The sequence below is a fragment of the Taudactylus pleione genome, unplaced genomic scaffold, assembly GCF_031769625.1.
Source record: "Taudactylus pleione unplaced genomic scaffold, aTauple2 ptg000685l, whole genome shotgun sequence".
Lineage (NCBI taxonomy): Eukaryota > Metazoa > Chordata > Amphibia > Anura > Myobatrachidae > Taudactylus > Taudactylus pleione.
Genome location: NW_028285087.1, coordinates 2173069 through 2196444, shown reverse-complemented (window position 1 = coordinate 2196444; position 23376 = coordinate 2173069). Strand labels below are relative to the sequence as shown.

The 23376-nt window shown below is 45.9% G+C and overlaps 1 protein-coding gene across 1 annotated transcript in view; it reads right to left on the bottom strand.

The window, feature by feature from the left end:
- Positions 1-23376, bottom strand: part of LOC148477858 (transient receptor potential cation channel subfamily V member 6-like) — an 86055-nt gene that overhangs the window by 39121 nt on the left and 23558 nt on the right. The window contains exons 4-6 of the mRNA XM_088456097.1: positions 16849-16971; positions 4441-4578; positions 46-144 (exon numbers count right to left, since the gene is read on the bottom strand). Of these exons, the coding sequence (XP_088312223.1) occupies positions 46-144; positions 4441-4578; positions 16849-16971 (360 nt within the window). The remainder of the gene's footprint in view (positions 1-45; positions 145-4440; positions 4579-16848; positions 16972-23376) is intronic.

Genomic DNA, 23376 nt, shown 5'->3' with positions numbered 1-23376 from the left:
AATGTTGACTCTCCATACTCCGATATAGCACAATGTGCTTCTTACCATGTGAATCTTTGGCCTCAGCATCAGCTCCATGTTGGAATAATAATTTGACCAACTCCGCATTTCCCACACAGGCTGCAAAGGAAAGGACGTGTTCTCCTGCGACGAGAGCAAAATGAGAAATGTCACAAGGGTCCAGTGGAACTCATATGCTAGCATATCATAGAAGGTCCTATTTACAGTTATAACATTTCCCATTAAGTTCTGTTTTATATAACGGATCGTATATGCGGCATAACCCTGTGAATTTTGCAGAGCACCAGCCATGACTCAGCACGTTATACTGTATATCAGATAGGGCTAGCTTTGTGTACCTGTCACCTGGGACTTCTCATGACTCAGCACGTTATACTGGGCATCAGATAGGGCTAGCTTTGTGTACCCATCACCTGGGACTTCTCATGACTCAGCACGTTATACTGTGTATCAGATAGGGCTAGCTTTGTGTACCTGTCACCTGGGACTTCTCATGACTCAGCATGTTATACTGTATATCAGATAGGGCTAGCTTTGTGTACCTGTCACCTGGGACTTCTCATGACTCAGCACGTTATACTGTATATCAGATAGGGCTAGCTTTGTGTACCTGTCACCTGGGACTTCTCATGACTCAGCACGTTATACTGTATATCAGATAGGGCTAGCTTTGTGTACCTGTCACCTGGGACTTCTCATGACTCAGCACGTTATACTGTGTATCAGATAGGGCTAGCTTTGTGTACCTGTCACCTGGGACTTCTCATGACTCAGCACGTTATACTGTATATCAGATAGGGCTAGCTTTGTGTACCTGTCACCTGGGACTTCTCATGACTCAGCACGTTATACTGTATATCAGATAGGGCTAGCTTTGTGTACCTGTCACCTGGGACTTCTCATGACTCAGCACGTTATACTGTATATCAGATAGGGCTAGCTTTGTGTACCTGTCACCTGGGACTTCTCATGACTCAGCACGTTATACTGGGCATCAGATAGGGCTAGCTTTGTGTACCTGTCACCTGGGACTTCTCATGACTCAGCACGTTATACTGGGCATCAGATAGGGCTAGCTTTGTGTACCCGTCACCTGGGACTTCTCATGAATCAGCAGCTAATTTGCCAAGCTTAGATTTTGGACGTTAGCTGACACAGTGCATTCTGTAAATGCCATCGGAGCTGTTTAGTTAACCAGGGTTGAATAGGGAACCGGCTATACCAGTATTTACAGTCCGCTCTGGTTCAGTGATATATGACAAGGCATGAATGATGCAGCGAATAGGAGGAGAGGGCATAGTATAAGCAAAATAGGTAGTTTAAATGAAAAAAGAAAAAAATGGGGCTCAGTGCAAAGTTAGCACGTACGGTATAATGTAGTTTAATGCACGTGCAGTGGAGACTTGAGGCAGAGTCTGACTGGGAGATTGTGTTTTCGCATTCAAATAAAATCAAACGAAACAACAATATTAGCGAGACACAGATGCAGCCATGTTATGTTCCGTGCAGGCCCAGCGCCATATTTCTGGTGCTCTCTTTGCAGGTGTTTAGGCAACTAGGCAGAGCACCGGCGCTTACAGTATGCAATCCCAGCAACCGCAGGGAAGCCCCAGGCTAGTACACCGCTGGTTTTCCTGAACGGTTCATTACCCTGATCAGATTTCACCTATATTTCACAGATAACCGTATACCCTGCTTGATATAGGTCCTAGTTATAGATACCTATACAGTAGTTATAACTCAATTTATTTTATGTATATACTGTACGTAAAACGAGAGTGTAATTTCCACAAATGTTCTGCTAAGGTTCAGTCTCATCCAATAATTCCTGTATGTTCTCCAACGCCGTCATGAGAACACACGGCTCATTTTTATGTCATAGAAACACATCGAAAGTCTCGATGATGACAACGACGTTAGTATTGCATTCACAACAATCATTCAAGATGCTAGAAATAGACTGTAGCTTATTATACTCCAACGCAAGTAACCATAAGGGCCACACATGAAAGACTACTTTTGACTGAGGGCCACATCCAGAAGTTAAAGTCGGACGGAACGGGGCGGAACTGCGTTCCGTCTGTTCTACTTGGTGGCGGAACGAGTTCCACCTCCTCCAGCACACTTTACCCGGCCAGTCGGGGTGCCAGGCGCCCGGCTCCTTTCCTACAGCGGCAGCCGGCGGCTGGAGCTCACTCCTGAGCTCCGCCTTCAGACTCCCGCAGTGGTTGAAGGGAGAGACGTCATGACGTCTCTCCCATAGTTCCGAGGAGCAGTCAGACTGGATGGCACCAGACGCAGGATCGGGGCTAAAGGTAAGCATTGTGTGTTTTTTTTTTAGTAAGGGGCGCTACTAATGGGGGCATTACCACTGGGGGCACTACTAATAGGGGCATTACCACTGGGGGCACTACTAATGGAGGCATTACCACTGGGGGCACCACTTCTGGGGGCACTGCATAAGGGGCACCACTACTGTGGGCACTGCATAAGGGGCACCACTACTGGGGGCATTGCATAAGGGGCACCACTACAGGGGGCATTGCATAAGAGGCACTACTTCTGTGGGCATTATATGTAAGGGGCCCTACTGCTGTGGGCATTATATAAGGGGCACTACTACTGTGGGTATTATGTGTATTAGGGGCACTACTACTGTGGCCATTGTGTATAAGAGGCACTTATGTGGGCATTGTGTAAAAGGGGCACTACTGTGTGTCATAACATGAATAAGGGACACTACTATGTAGTGTAATGTGAATCAGGGGCACTATGTGCGGTGTAATGTGAGTAAGATGGTGCTACTGTGTGGCGTAATTTGAATTGGGGATACTATTGTGTGACCACGCCCCTTTCTTTTGAGACCACTCCCCCCCTCATTATTTTTTATTGGTTTGGTCTTATTTATATTAATTTGTAGTTTCCACAGTTGGTCTTGTCACATTTTCCGTCCTCCAAACCCCGCTATAAATGTTTTTCTTTTCCTTTTTTTTTTTTTTTTTTTAACTTGCATTGTTGCATTCTTCTCTCCAAACATCCCACCATTTATATATTTGTTTATTCTTTATTTGTGGTATTTTTGTATTTATTTTTATTGGATGGGTGCCATTTTATACCCATATTATATTATTAATTATTTACTGCGTTAGCCACCCATTTATATTTATCCACGATTTAGGCACCAGTTTTTGACTCCCTCCCCCACCTTGTAATTAATAACTTAGCGGTGTTTAGTTTTCCATACCAGATTATACTGCACCTCCTCTGCTAATTGCACCAGACCCCAGCTGGGCTGGCTGCATAAATTAGAGGTCTTAAACCTGGTCGGACACATATTTATATATATTTTTTATTATACACCCCATATAACTGGAACACTGAAATCACGGTGGTTTTGATAGTTGTGTTTGGTCTTTTCTATTTTTTTTGCAGGGTACCAAATACTCTTTCCTACCCAGGAATCCATTTAGCTACAACTGTACCTGTTTATTACGTACATCTGAGGTCTGCGTCCTTGTGGACAAATGTTATAATTCCTGGATTCCTTAAAACCAGTGTTTCACTTGGTCCTCAAGCTCACAGTCCAGTTTGTAAAGGATATCCCTGCTTGAGCACATATGACTAAGGGCATGATTCAGAGCCGGACGCTATTAGCGCTCGCTCGTTCAGAAAAAGGGGGTGGCTATGCAAATGAACCGTTCGCTCCTTGCGGTCTGTTGACGCCTCCATGTCTGAACGAGCGAACAAAACATGCGTACGTTTATTTGGAAAATACGCCCCCTGGCCGCTCGCATCATACGTCATGTCCGCTATTTATTAGATTAATCGAGTACATCGAACAGCGTATGAACTGCTCGCTATTCTTGTGGTTGGTTTTTCCTACTGCTATATTGCGAGCAGTTCTGGCTATAAAACAACCAAGTGACGTGGTCAATGACGCTGCTGTATTAATTATGCACACCCATAAAACGCCCGTTTTGACCTTTAAGCACGCCTGCGTTCTGATCTCCACTCCCCGTTTTCAATCACCTTCCCCTGTTACCACCCACATACGCCTCATTCTGTCACTCAAAATAGCAGGCATTCGCTATATAGCGAACAAACGATTTTCGGCCGCACTGATTGGTTCGCGCATGCGTATTAAAAACCGTACGCATGCGCAGATGTGCGAACATCGCTCGGAACGAGCGTACTGCCGCTTACGAGCGGCTCTGAATCAGGACCTAAGTCAAAATGACTGAGGTAAAATTTAAGTCGTCTATGCAAAAAAATTAACACCCTTAAAAGCAGGACCGTTAGGAGACTTCGGGGACAAGGTCTGGGATATACTGCTTTAAGCTACTAAAGAAAAAAACAGTTTACTTACTCTTTAAGTGGAATGAATACTTATTTGTACAGGATGATTAAAAATCTACTGACCATAATAGAAAGAGTTGGGTTTCAGCTGGAAGAACGATCCCACGGCCCGGGGCTTGGAAACATTGGCTCCATTCTTAATTAGCTCCTGCGCAATCGCCGCATTCTGTCGCATCACTGCAATATGCAAAGCGGTCTGACCTGTAAGAGGACATACAACGTGCGGCATTAAGCATGGCAGGAAAACAATATATTCTACATTAAATGTATAATAATAACCTGTCCCCATAACACATCAATAGTACATGTTTTGTGGAAAGCAACGTTTTTTTTCTTTTGGGGGTGGGGGGGTGGGAATAGAGTCTCCTTAAAGCTACATATCAACTACAGGCACATGACAATAATGTAGAGAGCAGAGAGACTTTGGATTGTTCATAGCAGCATAAAACCCACAAACTCTCCTTTCTGTGCCAACTGTGGAGCTTCGCAATTGTTCTGCTTAGACTCAGATATTAAGTTACATTTTTCTCGGGCATTGGGCTGTGGAATGCACAAGTCAGGCAGATATCAGGCCATGAGTAAGACGGTGGTGGCCGGACTAAGTAAAAATGTACACCCAACGCGTTTCATCTATAATGACTTTTTCAAGGAATGCCATAGTGCAGGGGTCTTCAAACTTGGCCCTCCAGCTGCTGTGGAACTACACATTCCAGCATGCACTGCCACATTTTTGATAAAACAGCATGCTAAAACTATGTGCAGTGCATGCTGGGATGTGTAGTTCCACAGCATCTGGAGGGCCAAGTTTGAAGACCACTGCCATAGTGGGACGCATGAGAGGGAGACCAGACACCGATCAAGATACACCAAATTCTAAAGGATGCAACAGGGTCAGGCTAGGGGAAGACTAAAGGTATCTTATAATGGTCATCTACGCCATCTATTCAATTCACAGACTATATTCATTGGCATTATAAATCATTCTTTAAGTGTCTACGTTTTCTTACAGTACTTCTTTTGGACCGGTCACGGCACGGGGGTTTTGTAAGCTCTGATCAGGACCCTTGGAGTTAACTACGTTGGAAGGAGAGTATAAGAAGCTTGAGGCCTTGTTTAAGTCTTTACTCGTAGGGACCAAAGCTACAAAAGGAATATACTGTAGCAAATGAACAGATAGAGCTGTGTCCACACTCCACATACATATATCCTCCGGTGCGCCACAAGTCGCATTACACATTGCATGAGCACCGTGCAACTCGGTAGCGCCAAGCATCATTTTGTGCGACTTTTACCTTCAAATGCATCTTAATAGCGAAGGACGAACAAGCAGCTTCTGCTGATTAAAATATGCGCATGCCTATATTCTGTGTGCGACTGCGGGTGCATGCGGAATGCTACGTTACAGTGACAGCAGCTGCGACACTGTAACATAGCATTTTAGAGCATGTTTTAAAAACAAAAAAAATTATTTTAGATCAAATTTCTGAACTTAGGAGCTCATTCAGACCCGCTCGCTAAGATGTATACTCTCGCTGCTGCCGATGATATGTAGTGCGCATGCCTTAGCGAAAGTTCACAATACATTTGCTCACTACGCATAGACAGCCCAGCAGAGTGAGTGACAGGAGAGGCTGTTTGTATGTAGTAACAGGTGCTGGCCATTAAAAATAGGGGAGTGGAGGTGCAAATGCAGGCGTGCCTGAGCATCTCAACGGCGTTTGCATACACTTCATGGACATAACGTGCACAAGTGGGCGTCTTAAAATAGGCTGGTGGGTGTCTGCATACACTATGTGATCGCTCTCTAATAAATACTGGGTGCGCTAATGCATTGCTGTGTGGTAGCAATGCCTACGCAATTTGCATACACATCGTGCGAGCGGCTCTTAATCAGGCCCTTAGCGTGAAGACCCAAATCGGGACTGTTCTACTCTGAACCCCAATTTGATCTTTCACCAACTAAGGGCCGTATTCAATAAGATGCGAAAAGCCATTTTCCGTGAAAAAGTATCGCAGGTGACGGCATTTCGCCAGGCGGAGACTTTTTACTGTATTCAATTACATAAAGTTTTTTGCATACGCAAAAATGCAATGTAATAGGCGAAAAAGATTCGCCTATGAATAGGTGGTGAGAAAAAGTGTAGAATTGGGGTTTTGGGGTGCAAACGCCAGGAAACCACTCAGCACCCTTGGGACAGCTCCCCAAAGCATAACTGCGTAAAAAAAAAAAAAAAACTAAAAAAAAAAAAAAGAGGAACACCCCAAAAAATTACTTTGAAAAAGGGGGCGAAAAAGTAAAGTTGGGGTACAAACTTAAAAACTAGCTAAATAAGCTTTTGGGGGGTCTGCAAGTATGGGAGAGGTTTTTTTTAAATGCAGGTGCTTGCTGAAGGTGTGTTTTTGAAGTTTTTAAAAACGTCAGATTTGCGAATTTTAACCATGCATGCACCTATTTTCATGTACCCCAAATTTGCTGGGACTAGTTATTTTCTATAAAAAAAAAAAACCAAACTGCTGCAGTAAATGCTATTCTTCGCCATTTATGCAAAGACGGTAATTAGCACATATAGAGAGCATTTAAGTACCCCAAATATCTTCAGTAGGGCTATTTGGGGACAACTACATTGATCCCCAATGTTAGTGCATCTTTTGGGGGGTGTCAGGCTGATTTCCCCAAATCTGACAGCACTTTTCACCTGTTTGTGTTTTTGTTTCTCGCCGGGTCCCATTTTCGCGGCCTTTGGAATTGAATAGGGCGATAAGTCCAAAACACGCCATGTAGGCGGAAAGTAGATTCCGCCGACGGTGGCGAAATTATCGTGGCTAATTGAATACGGCCCTTAGCGCAAGTTCGCTATCCAAAACATGGTTAATGAGCAAGTCCTATGATGATGAAACACGTTGGTAGTTCCTGAAAACAGCGGAACGCAGTGTTCCAGACCCAAAACGAGGCCCGGATGAAGACCTACTGCCGGAATCCCGCGAGACTTCGCTTTGAGGCTGATTGCCGGAGTTACGCGAGAGTCCGTTGAGACAGCCGGGAGCCGGTGTTATTGGTGTGCATGTAAACAACTATGATAAAAAGAGTGCTCATTAGGGGGGAGAGAGAAAGAGAGAGAAAAAGAGAAAAAAAGAAAAAAAAAGAAAAAGAGAAAGAGAAAAAGACTTGTCAAGAGGAGATATACATGACCCAGGTTTTAAGCTTCTGCCTGGTAGAGAGAAGCAGATTAGCAGCCTTTATAGTCAGACCACCTGTGAGAGGCTGAATAGGGTGTGACAGTCTTTGTAGTCAGTCTCTCATTGCCTAGGGAACAGCTCAGAGACCTGTTGAGAGACACTGGGGCCTATTCATCAACCAATAAATGGCTCTAACCAAGTGGAAACGCTAGCATATTTAGGTTACTGGGCCATTCATCATAAGGGGTCCCAAATGGACCCCTGATATTCAGCAAACTCCAAAAACTGAAAGTTTTTGGAGTTTGCTGCCGAGAACTAGCGCCATCTTCAGACGGCGCTTGTTCTCAGATCGCCGCTCCTTCTTATGGGAAGGAGTTCCGGGGATGCGAAGAGGGATCCAAACGGATCCCTCCACCACCTCCCCACTACCTCCCCGGTGCCTGTGCGCATGCGTGACCTCGGATCACGCATGTGTAGCCGGGACGACAGGGAGCTGGTAAATAACGCAGCTACAGAAGTAGCTGCGATACTAACCGCGGGGACAGCTGCTTTTCGGAGAAGCTGTTCCCGCACTGGAGCAATGATGAATTGCTCCGGTGTCATGTTTCCCCCGGTCAGAGTTGGATACTTAAGTATCCCTCGCAGTGAGTCCATTACTTCATCATCGGAGGCCATATGGCCTCCGATCGTGAATAGGCACCACTGTGATTACTGAATGTACGTGCGGTTTCAAGACTTCTTTTCTTTGAGAGGGACATTAAGAGAGAGCAATATTTTATATTTATACAAGAATGGCACTCAAGAGCAATGAATCAGATCTTGCTGCGGTGCCCTCCTGGGATGTTTGCCGCACCCACCATAGAAAGAAGGACAGGCGGTACTCTGCAGACTTGTATAACACGTAAATAAAAGTCCTTTATTCCAACAGCATTTTGAGGATTACTCCTCTATCTTCAGGTATGTCCCTGAAGACGGAGCAGTAATCCTCGAAACACCGTTGGAATAAAAGACTTGTATTTATTTACGTGTTATACAAGTCTGCAGAGTACCGCCTGTACTTCTTTCTATATATAATTATATACAGGGGTTAAAGTGGGCTGGAATGGGGCGGAACTGCGTTCCGTCACTTTTATTTGGAGACCGAACCAGTTCTGCCTCCTCCCACCCACCTCAGCCTGATGCTGCTGAGATTTTGTTACCAGCGGGCGCCTGGCTCCCTCCCCACAGCGCTAGTGGTAGCCGGAGGCTGGAGCTCACTCTTGAACTCCGGTTTCTGGCTCCCCCAACGGGCACTATGGGAGAGATGTCAAGGGGCATTACTACTGGGGGCACTACTACAGGGGGCATTACTATTGAGAGCACTACAACAGAGGGCATTACTACAAGGGTCACCACTTCTGGGGGCACTGAATAAGGGGCACAACTACAAAGAGGCAATGCATAAGTGGCACTACCACTGTTGGCACTGCATAAGGGACACTACTACTCAGGGCACTGAATAAAGGGCACTATCACTGTGGGCACCAGGCAGAAGTAGATAGTGGTGGGACCAGGCGCAAGAATATGCTTTGGGCCCCCTATGCAGTGCCCCCAGTAGTGGTTCCCCTATACAGTGCCCCTAGAAGTGGTCCACCTATGCAGTGCCCCCAATACAGTGCACTCAGTAGTGCCCTATATACAGTAGGGGTGAGCGGGTTCAGATTTCCGAAATCCGAGTCCCCCCTATCCGAGCTGGGATCAGAGTCTAGCTCAGGTTTGCCCGCCTGGCTCGGATCTGAAATCGAGGCAAAACGTCATCATCCCGTTGTCGGAGTCTCGCGGGTTTTGGATTCTATAAAAGATCCCGTGATCGCTGCCATTTTTCATTCCGGCTGTGAGTTAGGAGGGAGCTGAGAGCTCAGTGTTTAGACAGACTGTTATTATAAAAATAAAAAATAATAAAGTACAGCTGGCTACTGTGAAGAGGGAGCGAGCGGTTGCTGACGCTGACCATAGGGGCTGGCTGGCTACTGTTTTCCATACAATACATAGGGGCTGGCTGGCTACTGTTTTCCATACAATACATAGGGGCTGGCTGGCTACTGTTTTCCATACAATACATAGGGGCTGGCTGGCTACTGTTTTCCATACAATACATAGGGGCTGGCTGGCTACTGTTTTCCATACAATACATAGGGGCTGGCTGGCTACTGTTTTCCATACAATACATAGGGGCTGGCTGGCTACTGTTTTCCATACAATACATAGGGGCTGGCTGGCTACTGTTGCCCTTGTCCATAATAGGGGCTGGCTGCTATCCTGTCCATAGGGGCTGGCTGGCTGACTGTAGTGCTGTGTTGTCCAGGGGCTGCTGATGGTGATGTGGTTTGTGTAAATCAGGCACCAAGGGAAAGAGTTGTTGTCCGTGGGATGATCATACCTGGGCAGAAGACCAAACATTCCACCTCTTTGGTCTGGAAATATTTCAGTCCAAATCCGGACAACTACTGTCTTGCCATATGCTGTGTATGTAAAGGTGTAATAAGGTAATAAGGAGGGGTAAGGATGTTAACCACCTAGGAACATCCTCCCTTATATGTCACCTGCAGCCCGTTCATAAAAAGTTACTGCCAAATTCAGAAACTTTGGCTGAGACCACAAGCAATCCAGGGACACCTAAATCCCTTTGTCCTGTTGTATCCAAGCGCCTGCAAACCACACCGTCAACTCCCTCCTCGTCAATTTCCTCCTCAGTCATGATTGGAAGTAGTCCTGCAGGCCATGTCACTGGCATGACTGACTCCTCTCCTATCCGGGATTCCTCCGGAGGATCCTGCATTGCTACGCCTACTGCCAGGGGCGCCGAGAGGGGGGAGGAGCGGGGAACAATTTACCCAGGCCCGGGCTTCCAGAGGGGCCCGGGTCCGGTGCTGCCACCCCCCTCCCTCCCTCACAGCCTCCCAGCACACAGCGTGTGCTTCGCTGTTTGCTGAGATGCAGTGGGAGATTGCTTGCGGCTGCTAAGCAGCAGCCACAGCAATCTTCTATGTGTGAGGTGGGAAGCGATCACACTGATCGCGCTCCCCCTGCATTGCGCCGGGCTGAGGGGCTCACAGCGCCCCCTCCCCGGTGCGCAGCGCCAAGTATGTTTTTTTTCTTTCAAGGGGGCGTGGCTACGCCTCCCGCAATTAGGCCAGGCCCTCTATTTATTGAGCCCCGGCGGCGCTCTCTACGGCCCTGCCTACTGTTGCTGCTGGGAGTCGTTCATCATTCCAGAGAGGAAGTAGGAACACCACTACTTCTTTTACTAAGCAATTGACCCTCCAACAGTCCTTAGTGAGGAGGATGAAGTACAACAGCAGTCATCGTGTTGCAAAGCGGATAACTGAGGCCTTGACAGCTATGTTGGTGCTAGACGTGTGTCCAATATCCGCCATTAGTGCAGTGGGATTTAGACAATTGATGGAGGTAGTGTGTTCCCGATACCAAATCCCGTCTAGACTCCACTTCACTAGGCAGGCGATACCGAGAATGTTCAGAGACATCAGAAAAAGTGTCCTCAGTGTCCTAAAAAATGCAGTTGTACCCAATGTCCACTTAACCACGGACATGTGGACAAGTGGAACAGGGCAGACTAAGGACTATATGAATGTAACAGCCAACTGGGTAGATGTATCGCCTTACGCAGCAACAACAGCAGCGTCACCAGTAGCAGCATCTCAGAAACACCAGCTCGGTCCAAGGCAGGCTACGCTGTGTATCACCAGTTTCAGTAAGAGACACACTGCCAACAACCTCTTAGAGAAACTGAGGGAAATCATCGCCCAGTGGCTTACCCCACTCTCCTGGGGATTTGTGATACCTGACAACGCCACCAATATTGTGCAGGCATTACATCTGGGCAATTTCCAGCACATCCCATGTTTTGCTCACACAATAAATTTGGTGGTGCAAAATTTTCAGAAAAATGACAAGGGCTTGCAGGAGACGCTTTGGGTGGCCCGAAAAAATTCTGGCCACTTTCGCCATTCAGCGACTGGAGCACCAGCAAACACTCTTGAACCTGCCCTGCCATCACCTGAAGCAAGAGCTGTGACATGGTGGAACTCAACCCTCTATAGGATGGAGGAGCAGCAAAAGGCCATTCAAGCCTATAGATCCACCTATAACATAGGCAAAAGGAGGGGGTATGCACCTGACTCAAGCGCAGTGGAGAATGATTTCCGTGTTGTGCAAGGTTCTCCAGCCCTTCGAACTTGCCACACGTGAAGTCAGTTCAGACACTGCAAGCTTGAGTCAGGTCATTCCCCTAATCAGGCTTTTGCAGAAGCAGCTGGAGAAAGTGCAGGAGTAGCTAAGACGGAGCGATTCCACTCGGTATGTGGGACTTGTGGATGAAGCCCTTCATTTGCTTTGTCAGGATTCCAGGGTGGTCAATCTGTTGAAATCAGAGCACTACATTTTGGCCACCGTGCTCGATCCTAGGTTTAAAGCCTACATGGTGTCTCTCTTTCCGGGGGACACAAGCCTGCAGATGTGCAAAGACCTGCTGGTGAAAACACTGTCAGCTGAAGCAGAACGTGACATGTCAACAGCTCCGTCTTCATTTTCTCCCGCAATTGGGGCTGCCAGGAAACAACTTAGATATCCTAAGCAACCTGCTGGTGGTGATGCAGGGCAGGCAGGACCAAGTTTGGACATGTGGTCCGGACTGAAGGACCTGCCAACAATTTCTGACAGGTCTACTGTCACTGCATATGATACTGTCACCATTGACAGAATGGTGGAGGATTATATCGGTGACAGCATCCAAGTAGGCATGTCAAGAGGCAATTTGGAGGCCCCTGTACAAACGGGTTCTTATTTTACCTAAGTTGCTCCCCCTCCAGTGTGTACTCTGAAAGAGTTTTTTAGTGTAGCCGTGTGGCAGACCCTGGCGCTGAAATGATTGGTTTGTTAAAGTGTGCATGTCCTGTTTATACAACATAAGGGTGGGTGGGAGGGCCCAAGGACAATTCCATTGTGCACCTCTTTTTGTTCTTTGCATTATGTACTCTTTGGGGCCTAGTTATTCAAACTGCCATCCTGCAGTGTCACTCCTAGATGGGCCACGTGTTTGTGCCACCCACTTGGGTCGCTTAGCATAGTCAACCAGCTACCTCGGTGCAACCTTTTGCCCAAAAAACAATTTTGTGAGGTGTTCAGATTAGACTGGAAATGAGCGGAAATTAATGTTATTGAGGTTAATAGCAGCGTAGGAACAAAGAAAAAAAAATTTGGTGATTTTAGCTGTTTTTATGCTTTTTTCCAAAAAAATACAGATCCAAAACACAAAACACGGAAGGGTGGTTTGACAAAACCAATCCAGATCCAAAACCCGAAGAAAGATCCAGATCCAAAACATGAAAAGTGGCCAGTGCACACCCCTAATATTCAGTGCCCCCAGTAATGGTCCCCCTATACAGTGTCCCCAGTAGTGCCCCCCCTACATATATAAGACAAACACACGCAAAAAAAAAAAACAGAACCAGGGGCATTACCACTGTGGGCACTGCATAAGGGGCACTACCACTACTGGGGGCACTGCATAAGGGGCATCACTACTGGGGGCAATGCATAAGGGCACTACTACTACTAGGGGCACTACCACTACTGGGGGCACTGCATAAAGGGCACTGCATAAAGGGCACTACCTCTACTGGGGGCAATGCATAAGGGGCACTGCATAAAGGGCACTACCACTACTGGGGGCAAAGCATAAGGGCACTACCACTACTGGGGGCAATGCATAAAGGGCACTACCACTACTGGGGGAACTGCATAAAGGGCACTACCACTACAATGGTACACTACTGCTGTGGGCATTATGTGTAAGGGGCACTACTACAGTGGGCATTAGGTGTATTAGGGTGCCCCTTTATTTTGAGACCACGCCCACCATAGGCACACTCTGTTCTATTGTTTAAAAGGCCGCCAAGGGGAGTTCCACCACTTCTCTAGGACCATTTTAAGCACTGATTTTAATATATATATATATATATATATATATATATACATATACACTGTCTCTTGCCCGGCACTCCTATTGTATAAATAAATGCTGGGTGCTCCTTCCAGCAGTCCTGAGACTGTATCAATATCCGTAGCGAAGTTTGAAAGGCACTCTCAGACGTATAAAGAAATTAAACATCAACACTCCATGTGTAGACCAACGTTTCAGAGGATTTTAACATTTTATCATGATATCTTCATAAAAGAGGTTAAAATCCTCTGAAACGTTGGTATACACATGGAGTGTATATATTACACAATTATATGCCTTTTTATCTCATGAGGGTAAAATAGAATTCGCCTCTTCAGGTTTCAAATTATTGTTGTTGTGAGACATTCTCTCCCTCTCCTCTGGGTATACTTTTTGAAAATTATCATGTGATTTTTGTTAAACATTTTTATTTCTTCCATTTTATTTTGTATCTGATAAGTACTGTGGTTATATACATGACATGATCTGAGCACTAAATTAGGGGAGTATTCACCCCAGAGGTCTATTTAATACTGTAAACATTTTTTTTTTTTTTAAATCTCTAGGTGCATGAATGTATCTATGTTGATAAATGCAGCTCCTAATAAAAATGTGTATTACATTGTCACAACTCCAACCTACGCAAAAAGTGGTATTATACTAAACCACCTCCAGGAGCGCAAAAGTTACAATTATGAAGTGCTTAGATCAGAAATATAAAATGGATTAATAAATATTCACAAAACAATGTCTTGTCTCACACAGATGGATTGGATACGGCAGGTGGTTTGTCATATATTGATAATACTGAATGTAGAATAACCCAGAGTAAAGACACACTCTGGTCAGGTGGATTAATTTAGAATATTCAACTCCTAATGAGTATAACTAATAGTCACCTGGGATTATTATGATAAACAATTGCAGACACATAGTTTGAATGTCCTTTGATAAAAGACACACTTTATCCTGGGGCGTCAGACAGGACATTGTTTTGTGAAGTTGTAACACGGGGATAGATGGATGAAGGGAATTGGTATGTTATACCGCTGGACGTCAGCCCAGCGGATGAAATACCGATTCCGGAAGGCCAGCAGATTGAGAGCCCGACAGGGTAAGTATAAAGGCTATCCCTAACCCTCTCCCCCCCTAACCCTTCCTTAGGGGTGCCTAACCCTAACCCCCCCCTGGCAGTGCCTGACGCCAACTCCACCTTCCTCTAGCCTAACCCTCCCAGGGGCGGAAGCCTAACCCTAAATCAGCATTACGTCAGTCTCCGAATCACGCCCACAATCCTTTAGTGTCATCTGGAGGAATTATTCATGCTATTTTACTGGTGGATAATTAATTTATAGAAGTAGTGGTGGATATTTTTTTATCCATATGATCAAGAGTTTTCTGTGTCAATTGGATTCATTTTCTGAGAACTTTATAAGAAGAGTTTTATTTTTATATATGAATATTTTTTTATTAATACATTTCACTACTATTTAATACTGGTCTACATACAAAGTGGCAGCTTAGAAAAAGTAGAAATCGAAACGCGTTAGGGAAAGATATAGCATGTGTCAGATAAAGGGTGGACTATACACTAATTACCCAGGAGTAGAAGAAATCTATTACTGTATACACAAAATGGGCCGTATTAAATTAGTGGCAATAATATCAGCTGATTATATCGCACCTGCGATAATTTATCCTACTTTTATTGTGAGAAACAGGAGAAAAGTTTTTTCCATTTCATACCTGGAGAAAGAAAATGCAATATCCCTATTTTTGCCTAAAAATGTGGGGATTTCTTTCATAACCCTTTGGACACCCCCCCCAGTAATAAAAAAATGACCACAAAACTTTTTTGTTAATGCGGCCACATGCGATGTTTAAAACACTTGTTGCATCCATACGGCCCCCTGAAAAAAACAGACAATTTTTAAAGTTTTATTTTGTTTTTTGGCCAAAGATTTGCGCGGATGTTTTTCGACAAAGTACTCAATTTACAAAAAAATGTTTGTGATAATTTACCATTAGGGGGGGGGATTCCAAAGGGTTCTGAAAGAAATCCCCAAATTTTTAGGCTTTAGGGATTTTGCTATTTTTTTCTCCAGGTCTGAGATGGAGAAAACTTTTCTCCTGTTTCTCACTATAAAAGTGCTATAAATTATCGCAGGTGCGATAAAATCGGTCAATATTATCGCCGCTAATTGAATACAGCCCAATGTTGGGACACATTGCACAGGTGTATAGTGATGGCCAATGCGGACTTATTGCTTGTAGAGAATTATTATGGGGCCCATTTATCAAAGTGTATTTGAGGTGTAATCCAGGAAAACACCGGGGGTTTACCTCAAATATTAAGTAAACCCCGTATGTATTAAGGTGGGACCGCAGCAGGTATAACCTGCTGTCATCCCTCCTTTACCGCCGGCAACCACATCCCCCATAGTTTTCTATGGGGGATGCAATGCTGCCAATTTACCAATATCTGGAATGCGATGCATTGCTGATATTGGCCCCGTAGCTAACAGCACCGCTGTAGCCTATGGGCTACACCGTGCATAATTAGCCGGCGGAGGGATCCGCCGGAACCCTACCCGGCTATGGCGGATGTGCATTCCGTGGGATATTAAGGTGTTGTTTGTGTCTGGATAATTGTTTATTAGACCCTAACTGATTATGCATTATTGATATTTTTCTTATATAAAATAAAATATCGTATATATTGTTCTTGATTAAACTCAGCCACAATAGTTTTAATACTGGTGGAATACCTTACATGTATTTACATTCGTTTGAGATTCGCTCCTGGCACTCCCTCTAAAGTATTAAGAGGTTGAGGGGTCTATTTACTAAACAGTGTTAGGAGACGGAGTGAAAAGTGATAAGAAAGTGATAAGGTGCCAGCCAATCAGCTCCCAACTGTCATTTTTCAAACACAGCCTGTGAGAAAACAGTTAGGAGCTGATTGGCTGGCACCTTATCACTTTTTACTCTGTCTCCTAACACTGCTTAGTAAATAGACCCCTGAGTTTTGAAACGAAATCCCTGCTGTTAAGTTACACCTTAAATTAACCCGTTATCCAACAAGTAATTATGCTAAATATGCTTAAATACCATCCAAAATGTATTTATGTTTCAGATAAAATCAATATAAAAAACTACACTGTACATAGGCTGCCCCCAAAACTGCACCCCTCCAGGCACATGCCAAGTTTACCTGCATAAAAAACGCTGAACCCTTGTATTCTTTACAGAAGTCATTAATATGGTGACAATTAATGTATCCAATTACCCACCTTGGTAGAGATCAGACGTCATAGGCAGATTAATGAGTTCCGGAGCATCTTCTAGCAGTACTTTCACCGACTCCAAATTATCGTGCAGCACAGCCAGATGCAGCGCAGTTTCACCGACAGCTCCTGATAAGAAGGTTATCATTGTGAGGCATGAGGTAGTCTGAGTTACGGAGTGGTAAGAAAACAATTGAGCCAGTTTTATCAATGCTGAGAACTTGATATTCCTGACAAACTGCCAACAGATAGCACTGCACGTTTCATTATATAAATCTGACACCCTACCCGATGATGGAAAAATGCAGGTCAGGTTAATTTAGGTAACTCAAATGCAGGAGAGCTCTACTGTACATCTGAGCTTTACCGTCTCATGTGGCAATTTACAGGCAGGCAGATATACAATCTGTTCCTCTTGAAGGGAGTCTGAAATTCCATTTAAAGATGATTCCAAACATGGAGAACGTTATGTACCAGAGACTTGCACAGCATCTCATCTAGATGTACTACCAATGTACTGGGGGGTGTAGACAGACAGGCTCATTTAATTGGCTCCCATGCCTGTACAAGAGATATGTGCAGCTTCAGTTAAATCCCCCAGTATTTAAAAGCACACAGTGCTCAACATACTATACCTGGAACTTAAACTCTCAACCTCATGTACTATAGTCAGACCCTTAACACATGGAACTATTTGCTCCTGCATAGGAATGTAGATCTGTGTAGTGTGTGGCTGTGTAGGACTGTACACTACATAGATCTGCTTATCTGCAATAATTTAAATTGACCATTACAAGTAGCTTCATAAATTTAGAATTGCAAGGCTTCTTATGCCAGTGAAAATAGTTCTGTGTCTTAAATGTCTGATCAATCTTTAGAACTAAACAATGATTTGTTATCGATGCTTCCTTTCCATGTCCCATGGCTAACTTTTAAATATGGTGCTTTTGGTACCAGGAAGACATATCAACCATAAGCTGCTTTTGTAAGCTGGCACTTGCAAAACTACAAGCAGAAGCATACCCCTGGGCAGGGCCGCCATCAGAAATGGTGGGGCCCGGGACTGTCATAATAGGCAGGGCCCCCCTCAACCTTCACAAACCCCCACCACTTCCCACAACCCCCCTTCCCCCGCTACCATACCTATACACAATATTATATATGGGTGCCAGAGTATCCTGGCTTTTGTAGAACTACGAGCACCAGCATGACTTGGCTTTGGGGTTAGCTGGGATCTGTAGTGCCACATAAAAAAAAATACTGTAAAAAAAAAAAAAAAAAACACATGGTTAAAAAAAAATCTAATTAAATAAGGACTCACACAATACCTTGCTCACCAATTTATTACCCAATTAATGCCAAAGGGATCAGTTTCTTTCTTTCTTTCAGAAAGGGAATAAAAAGAAAGGACACCACACTGACACCGCAGAAACAGTCCTTGCAGAGCCCTGATGCAAATGACAGGCAAGGAGACCTTTCAGCATCTAACCAATCCAGAGATGGTTTACTCTGATTGGTCCTAGTGTGAGAAAGCCTCTCCTAATGGTTAGTTGTAGCTAGATTCCACTTTAACATCCAACACTGTGTGTTCCTGTAATCCTTTACAGCAGGGCTCGACAAATCCAGGGGCCAGGTCGCCATGGCTACCAGATTTTGCTGCCTGGCTACTAGATTTTGCAGTGAGGGAGGAAGCAGATCCTCATCAGCTCCAGCGGAGATTCGTGCCTATAGTATTGCGGTGTTCATATCATGTACAGGAGTGCATGTGCTAAGTGTCGCCTGCGGTGACTGCTGTGCCTGTGTCCGTCCCGGCCTGCACTGACGACTCCTCTCCATCCTGGCCTGCTCTGATCCCTGTTGTCTGTCCCAGTCTACGCTGATCCCCCCTGTATGTCCCGGCTGTCTACTGTCTCCTATCTCCGGCTGCATAGAGCTCTCCGGTAGTAGGGTCTATGGTGTGACCATGAGGGGAAGGGGTTTTATTTTGTACTTTCTGGCACCATTGTTTTATGTTAAATGTCCGTTATTACTGGAGGGTGGAGCATGGGAGCTGTGCAGAGCAGTGAGGGGGCCTCCATTTTACTGTATCCATTCAACTGTGACCATTTTGTGGACTAGTATAGTGTGTATAACACACAGAGCTGTGCTCCTCACTCACTTTTTTTTTTTTTTTTTTGGGGACAGTGGTCTGGCTCCTACACTTTCATCCTGGTTCCTAGATTTTAGGAAAAATTGTCAAGCCCTGCTTTACATTTTGCGTCCGCTTTGATCAAATTGTTTGCTAAATCACGGGGTCTATTTACTAAGCAGTGTTAGGAGACAGAGTGAAAAGTGATAAGGTGCCAGCCAATCAGCTTCTGTCATCTCACAGGCTGTGTTTGAATAATGACAGTTGGGAGCTGATTGGCTGGCACCTTATCACTCTGTCTCCTAACACTGCTTAGTAAATAGACCCCCATATTTCTTACAGCTGCTTTTTTAAAACATTTTGCACCTTTTAATGTTACCGCTGTTCGTGTTTCCTACTAAACCCCCACTTGCTACTTACTGTACCTTTCGTGCTAATTTTAAAGTTTCAACAATATTTATTAATAGCCATTAGAGTTTCTCATTCATGCTCATACTAACCAATTACTGCCACCGTCACTGCTGCTTACATATTACATGTGGTCACAGTCACCTCTCATCTGCGGCATCCCTCGGCTGGTAGTGCCCGCACTCCTGGCACTTGCCCCTCTATGTCCCCTGTCACACACCATTGTGTTTTACTCACTACTGCCTGTTGCTATTGTTTTACCTTCTATCTACCTAAATGCCCTATTGTCTGATATGTGACCTCCCCCTACCAGTGCAAGGTAAACAACTTAAACATATCTGGAATAAAATAATGACACAGAGGAATATATATGAGGAAAAGAAAGGTCAGCTTTATTTTTTAATAAATAATTAAATAATGATTATCTTTTGCATTTGTCATGCACTGCTCTTCTCTTCTCCCTCTATCGTCCTATAAGCCCATGTTCTGCCTTCTTAGGGGCCCATTTATCAATGAGTTTTGTGTGGACACATCTGCTGCTGGAGAATTTGTTGGCGCCAGCAAGCCAATCACAGCTCACCGACAGACAGCCGATCAGCAGTGGCCGTGGTGAGCCAGTGGCGGCTCGCCACATCATCCTTTTGCTCACTCCTCCTGACTTTTGTTTGTCGGGTCAAAGTCAGTCCAACGGCTGAGGGGAAGGGAAGCACAGAAGAGCTCCCAAACTAGTGCAGAAGACAGAAAACTGGCGGCAGAAGCAAGCCAGAAGGTTGTGTGTGACGCTGGAAGGCTACAGGATGCCTAAGCCGTGGCATGGAGTCAAGCTACAGTAGTGCCGAGAGTCAAGAGAGAATCCAGATCTTGGCTTACGGAGAAGTAACCCCCCTGCGGAGAAGGGCGGGCATAGAGGGTTACAACTCTGCGCCCGAAAAAAAGTCAGCAGAGCAGGTAATGTCACAGACTCAAAACATTAAAAAACAGACTTTAAGGGGGAATCGTTGGAGTGTACTTCCTTATGCAAGGTATATTCTTGGAGTGTGGTATATTTTGTAGACATAATGTTGACATGATAATGTCAACATTGTCATAATGTCGACATGCTTGGCATATCTGTATTGATCACGTTGACAATGGTAAACGTCGACATAAGTAGGTTGACAAAACGTCCCTCATGGTCTAGTGCTGAATTACCTGGTACGGCGGGTTTGCTGGCTCCAGCGGCGTCTTCAGGGTCCGGTGGCAACGTCCTGATGACTTCAGGCGGATCCTACAGCACTTCAAGCGGTAAATAACCCTTGCCGCTAGTGCCTAACCCAAGCCTCTCCTCCCATAGCCTAACTCTAACCATCCCCGTAGTGCTTAACCGTAACCCTCCCCTACAGTAGCCTAACCATCCGCTAACAGTCGATGCAGAATGTCGGCATCTTGCACATCAACATTGTGAACATGTCGGCATTCTGCAAATGCTGACATGTTCAATGTTGACATTATAACTGTTGACATTGTGGTGTCGACATTGCGACTACATACCATATTCTTGCACAATTAATGCTCTGAGCATGCCATAATGTTTGAGGAATCGGTATGGAATCCCGGCTGCCGCATGGCCGGCAGTTCGATTCCCGGCAGCAGAAGCCCGACAGCGCTGGAAATCCTGATCGTCCCTAAGGTAAGTATAAACTAACCTAACCCTCCTTAGGGATGCCTAACCCTAACCCTAATCCCCCCTCTAAGTGCCTAACCCTAATCCCCCCTCTAAGTGCCTAACCCCCCCCTTCCCCGCTGCCTAAACATAAGTCCCCCGGGAGGGGTGCCTAACCCTAACCCTCCCTCCCCCTAGCCTAACCCTAACCTTCCCGGGGGGGGTGTCTAACCCTAAGTCCCCCCCCGGGTGCCCTAAACCTAGCCCTCCCCCCCGCGACTGTCTGCTCGTGGCGCCCGGCATCCCTTCGATCGGGATGCCGGGCTCCTGTCTCCCGGCGTCAGGGAAATGACAGGCGTCTAGATAAAGACGCCCGGCATTTCACCCTCGCCGGGATATGACAGTCGGGAAGCCGGCTGCCGGTTTCCCGATTGTATACCATGTTTGAAGACTCATGTTTTGCCTTGTCAGTTTTGTTGCTTTGTTATTTGTTCCTCTTTTAATAGATTTGTATTTGTTTTTACTTCTGCACATACGGGTTGAGATATCTGTATGGTGGATCTGAATGTACACGCAGTTCTGTACTGTTGTCATATGCTCCACTGAATATTTATGTGGACAACTCTTTATGTATGTTTATCTCTTCTTCCTGTCTTGCCATATTGTGCTAGGTATAATCAGAGGCATCACTGGTCGCGACACCCAGCAGGGCACTTACAGTGTGCCCCTGAAGGGGGCATGGCCTCACGGCTGCAAGGCCACCTCCCTTTGTTTGCCATTTTGGGTGGATGATCGTGTGTCACGCCCCCGACCTCATCACTCTGGGGGCTTGCCCAGTGCTCTAGGAAGCCCCCAGCCTCCCTCAGCACAGTGTGGATGATGCGCATGTAGCGATATTCCTGGACACCATCCAGGGAACTGACACTAAAATAGTAGAGAAGCTCAAACCATTTGATGGTGTCACCCAGTGCGGGTTAAGGACTATAGATAGACACAGGGCTGCCAAGAGCCAGCACGGCGCCCGGGTGAAGGAGGCGTGGCCCAATTGTGGAAGGCGTGGCCACGCCCACTTAATTAAAAAAAAAAATATATAAAAAAACACATGGTTGCAGCATACTTGCCGACATTCAGCTCCTTCCTTCCGGGAGGGGGCTGAATGTCTGATTACAGTGGGGGGCGTGGCCAGGCAATAATGCCGGAATAAACAGCATTGCGAAGCAGTGGGCGGGGCCACGATGACGCGATTCAGTGCAAATCGCATCACTGGGCCCCCCTGCTGCGGGGGTTTCTATATTTACTCTGGGGGTGGGGGGGGTCGGGAGGGTCGGTGGTCGCCTGATGGCTTGCCTGCCTTTCCGGGGGGGCGAGAGTGGCACCCGATATTCGGGAGGCTCCCGGTAACACCAGTCTCCCTTTACAGTCTCCTTTTGCAGCTCAGCACACAGCAGCGTGTGCTGGGCTGCTCAGATGACAGGGAGGGGGGGGCGGTGTCGGACCCTTCAGCAAGCCCGGGCCTGGGTAAGTAGTACCCGCTCCCCCCCTCTCGGCACCCCTGGATAGACAGTAATTAGATAGACACCAGATGTTGGACAGTCAATAGTTAGACAAGGACAAAATGTCGACAGGTAAAAAAGTCAGACACACTAAAGTTTTGTCATGCAAGAAGGTCAACAGGGTCAAAAGTTCAACATGAAAATGGTTGACACTTTTTTTTTGTTAGGATTAGGTTTAGGATTAGGCACTTACTGGAGGGATAGGCACTTAACCAGATGGTTAGGGTTAGGCACCAGGAGTGAGGGGGTTAGGCTTAGGCACCAAGGGGAGGGTTAGGGTGAAGATTAGGGCTAAAAAAAAAAAAAGTCGACAATTTTTGTCGACCATTTTCATATTGAACTTTCGACCCCGTCGACCTTTTGCACATATCGACCATCTTACATGCCGACCTTTAGTGTGTCTAACATCTAGTGGCTATCTAGACATTGTCTACCTAATTACTGTCTCTCTTATACCCCCCCAGTGCAGCCTGTGCTACAAGGAAAGCCCCAGGGCATGGCCCCAGCAAGTTTTTTGAGTGTGGGGATCACAGACTGCTACATCACAGCTTGGGGGGGGGGGGGGGCGGGGAGGCTGCAGGCAATTATATCTGCACTTTCCTTTGATGAACTTATTACAAGGGCACAGTGACACAGGATGCAACACCGTCAGAGAGAGCTCATCCAGTGTTTCTGCAACTCCAGCCCCACAGAGTCTCTCCAGTTGCAGCCACCACCCCTTCTGTCTCCCCAGCCAGCACCCCTTCTGTCTCCCCAGCCAGCACCCCTTCTGTCTCCCCAGCCAGCACCCCTTCTGTTGCTCC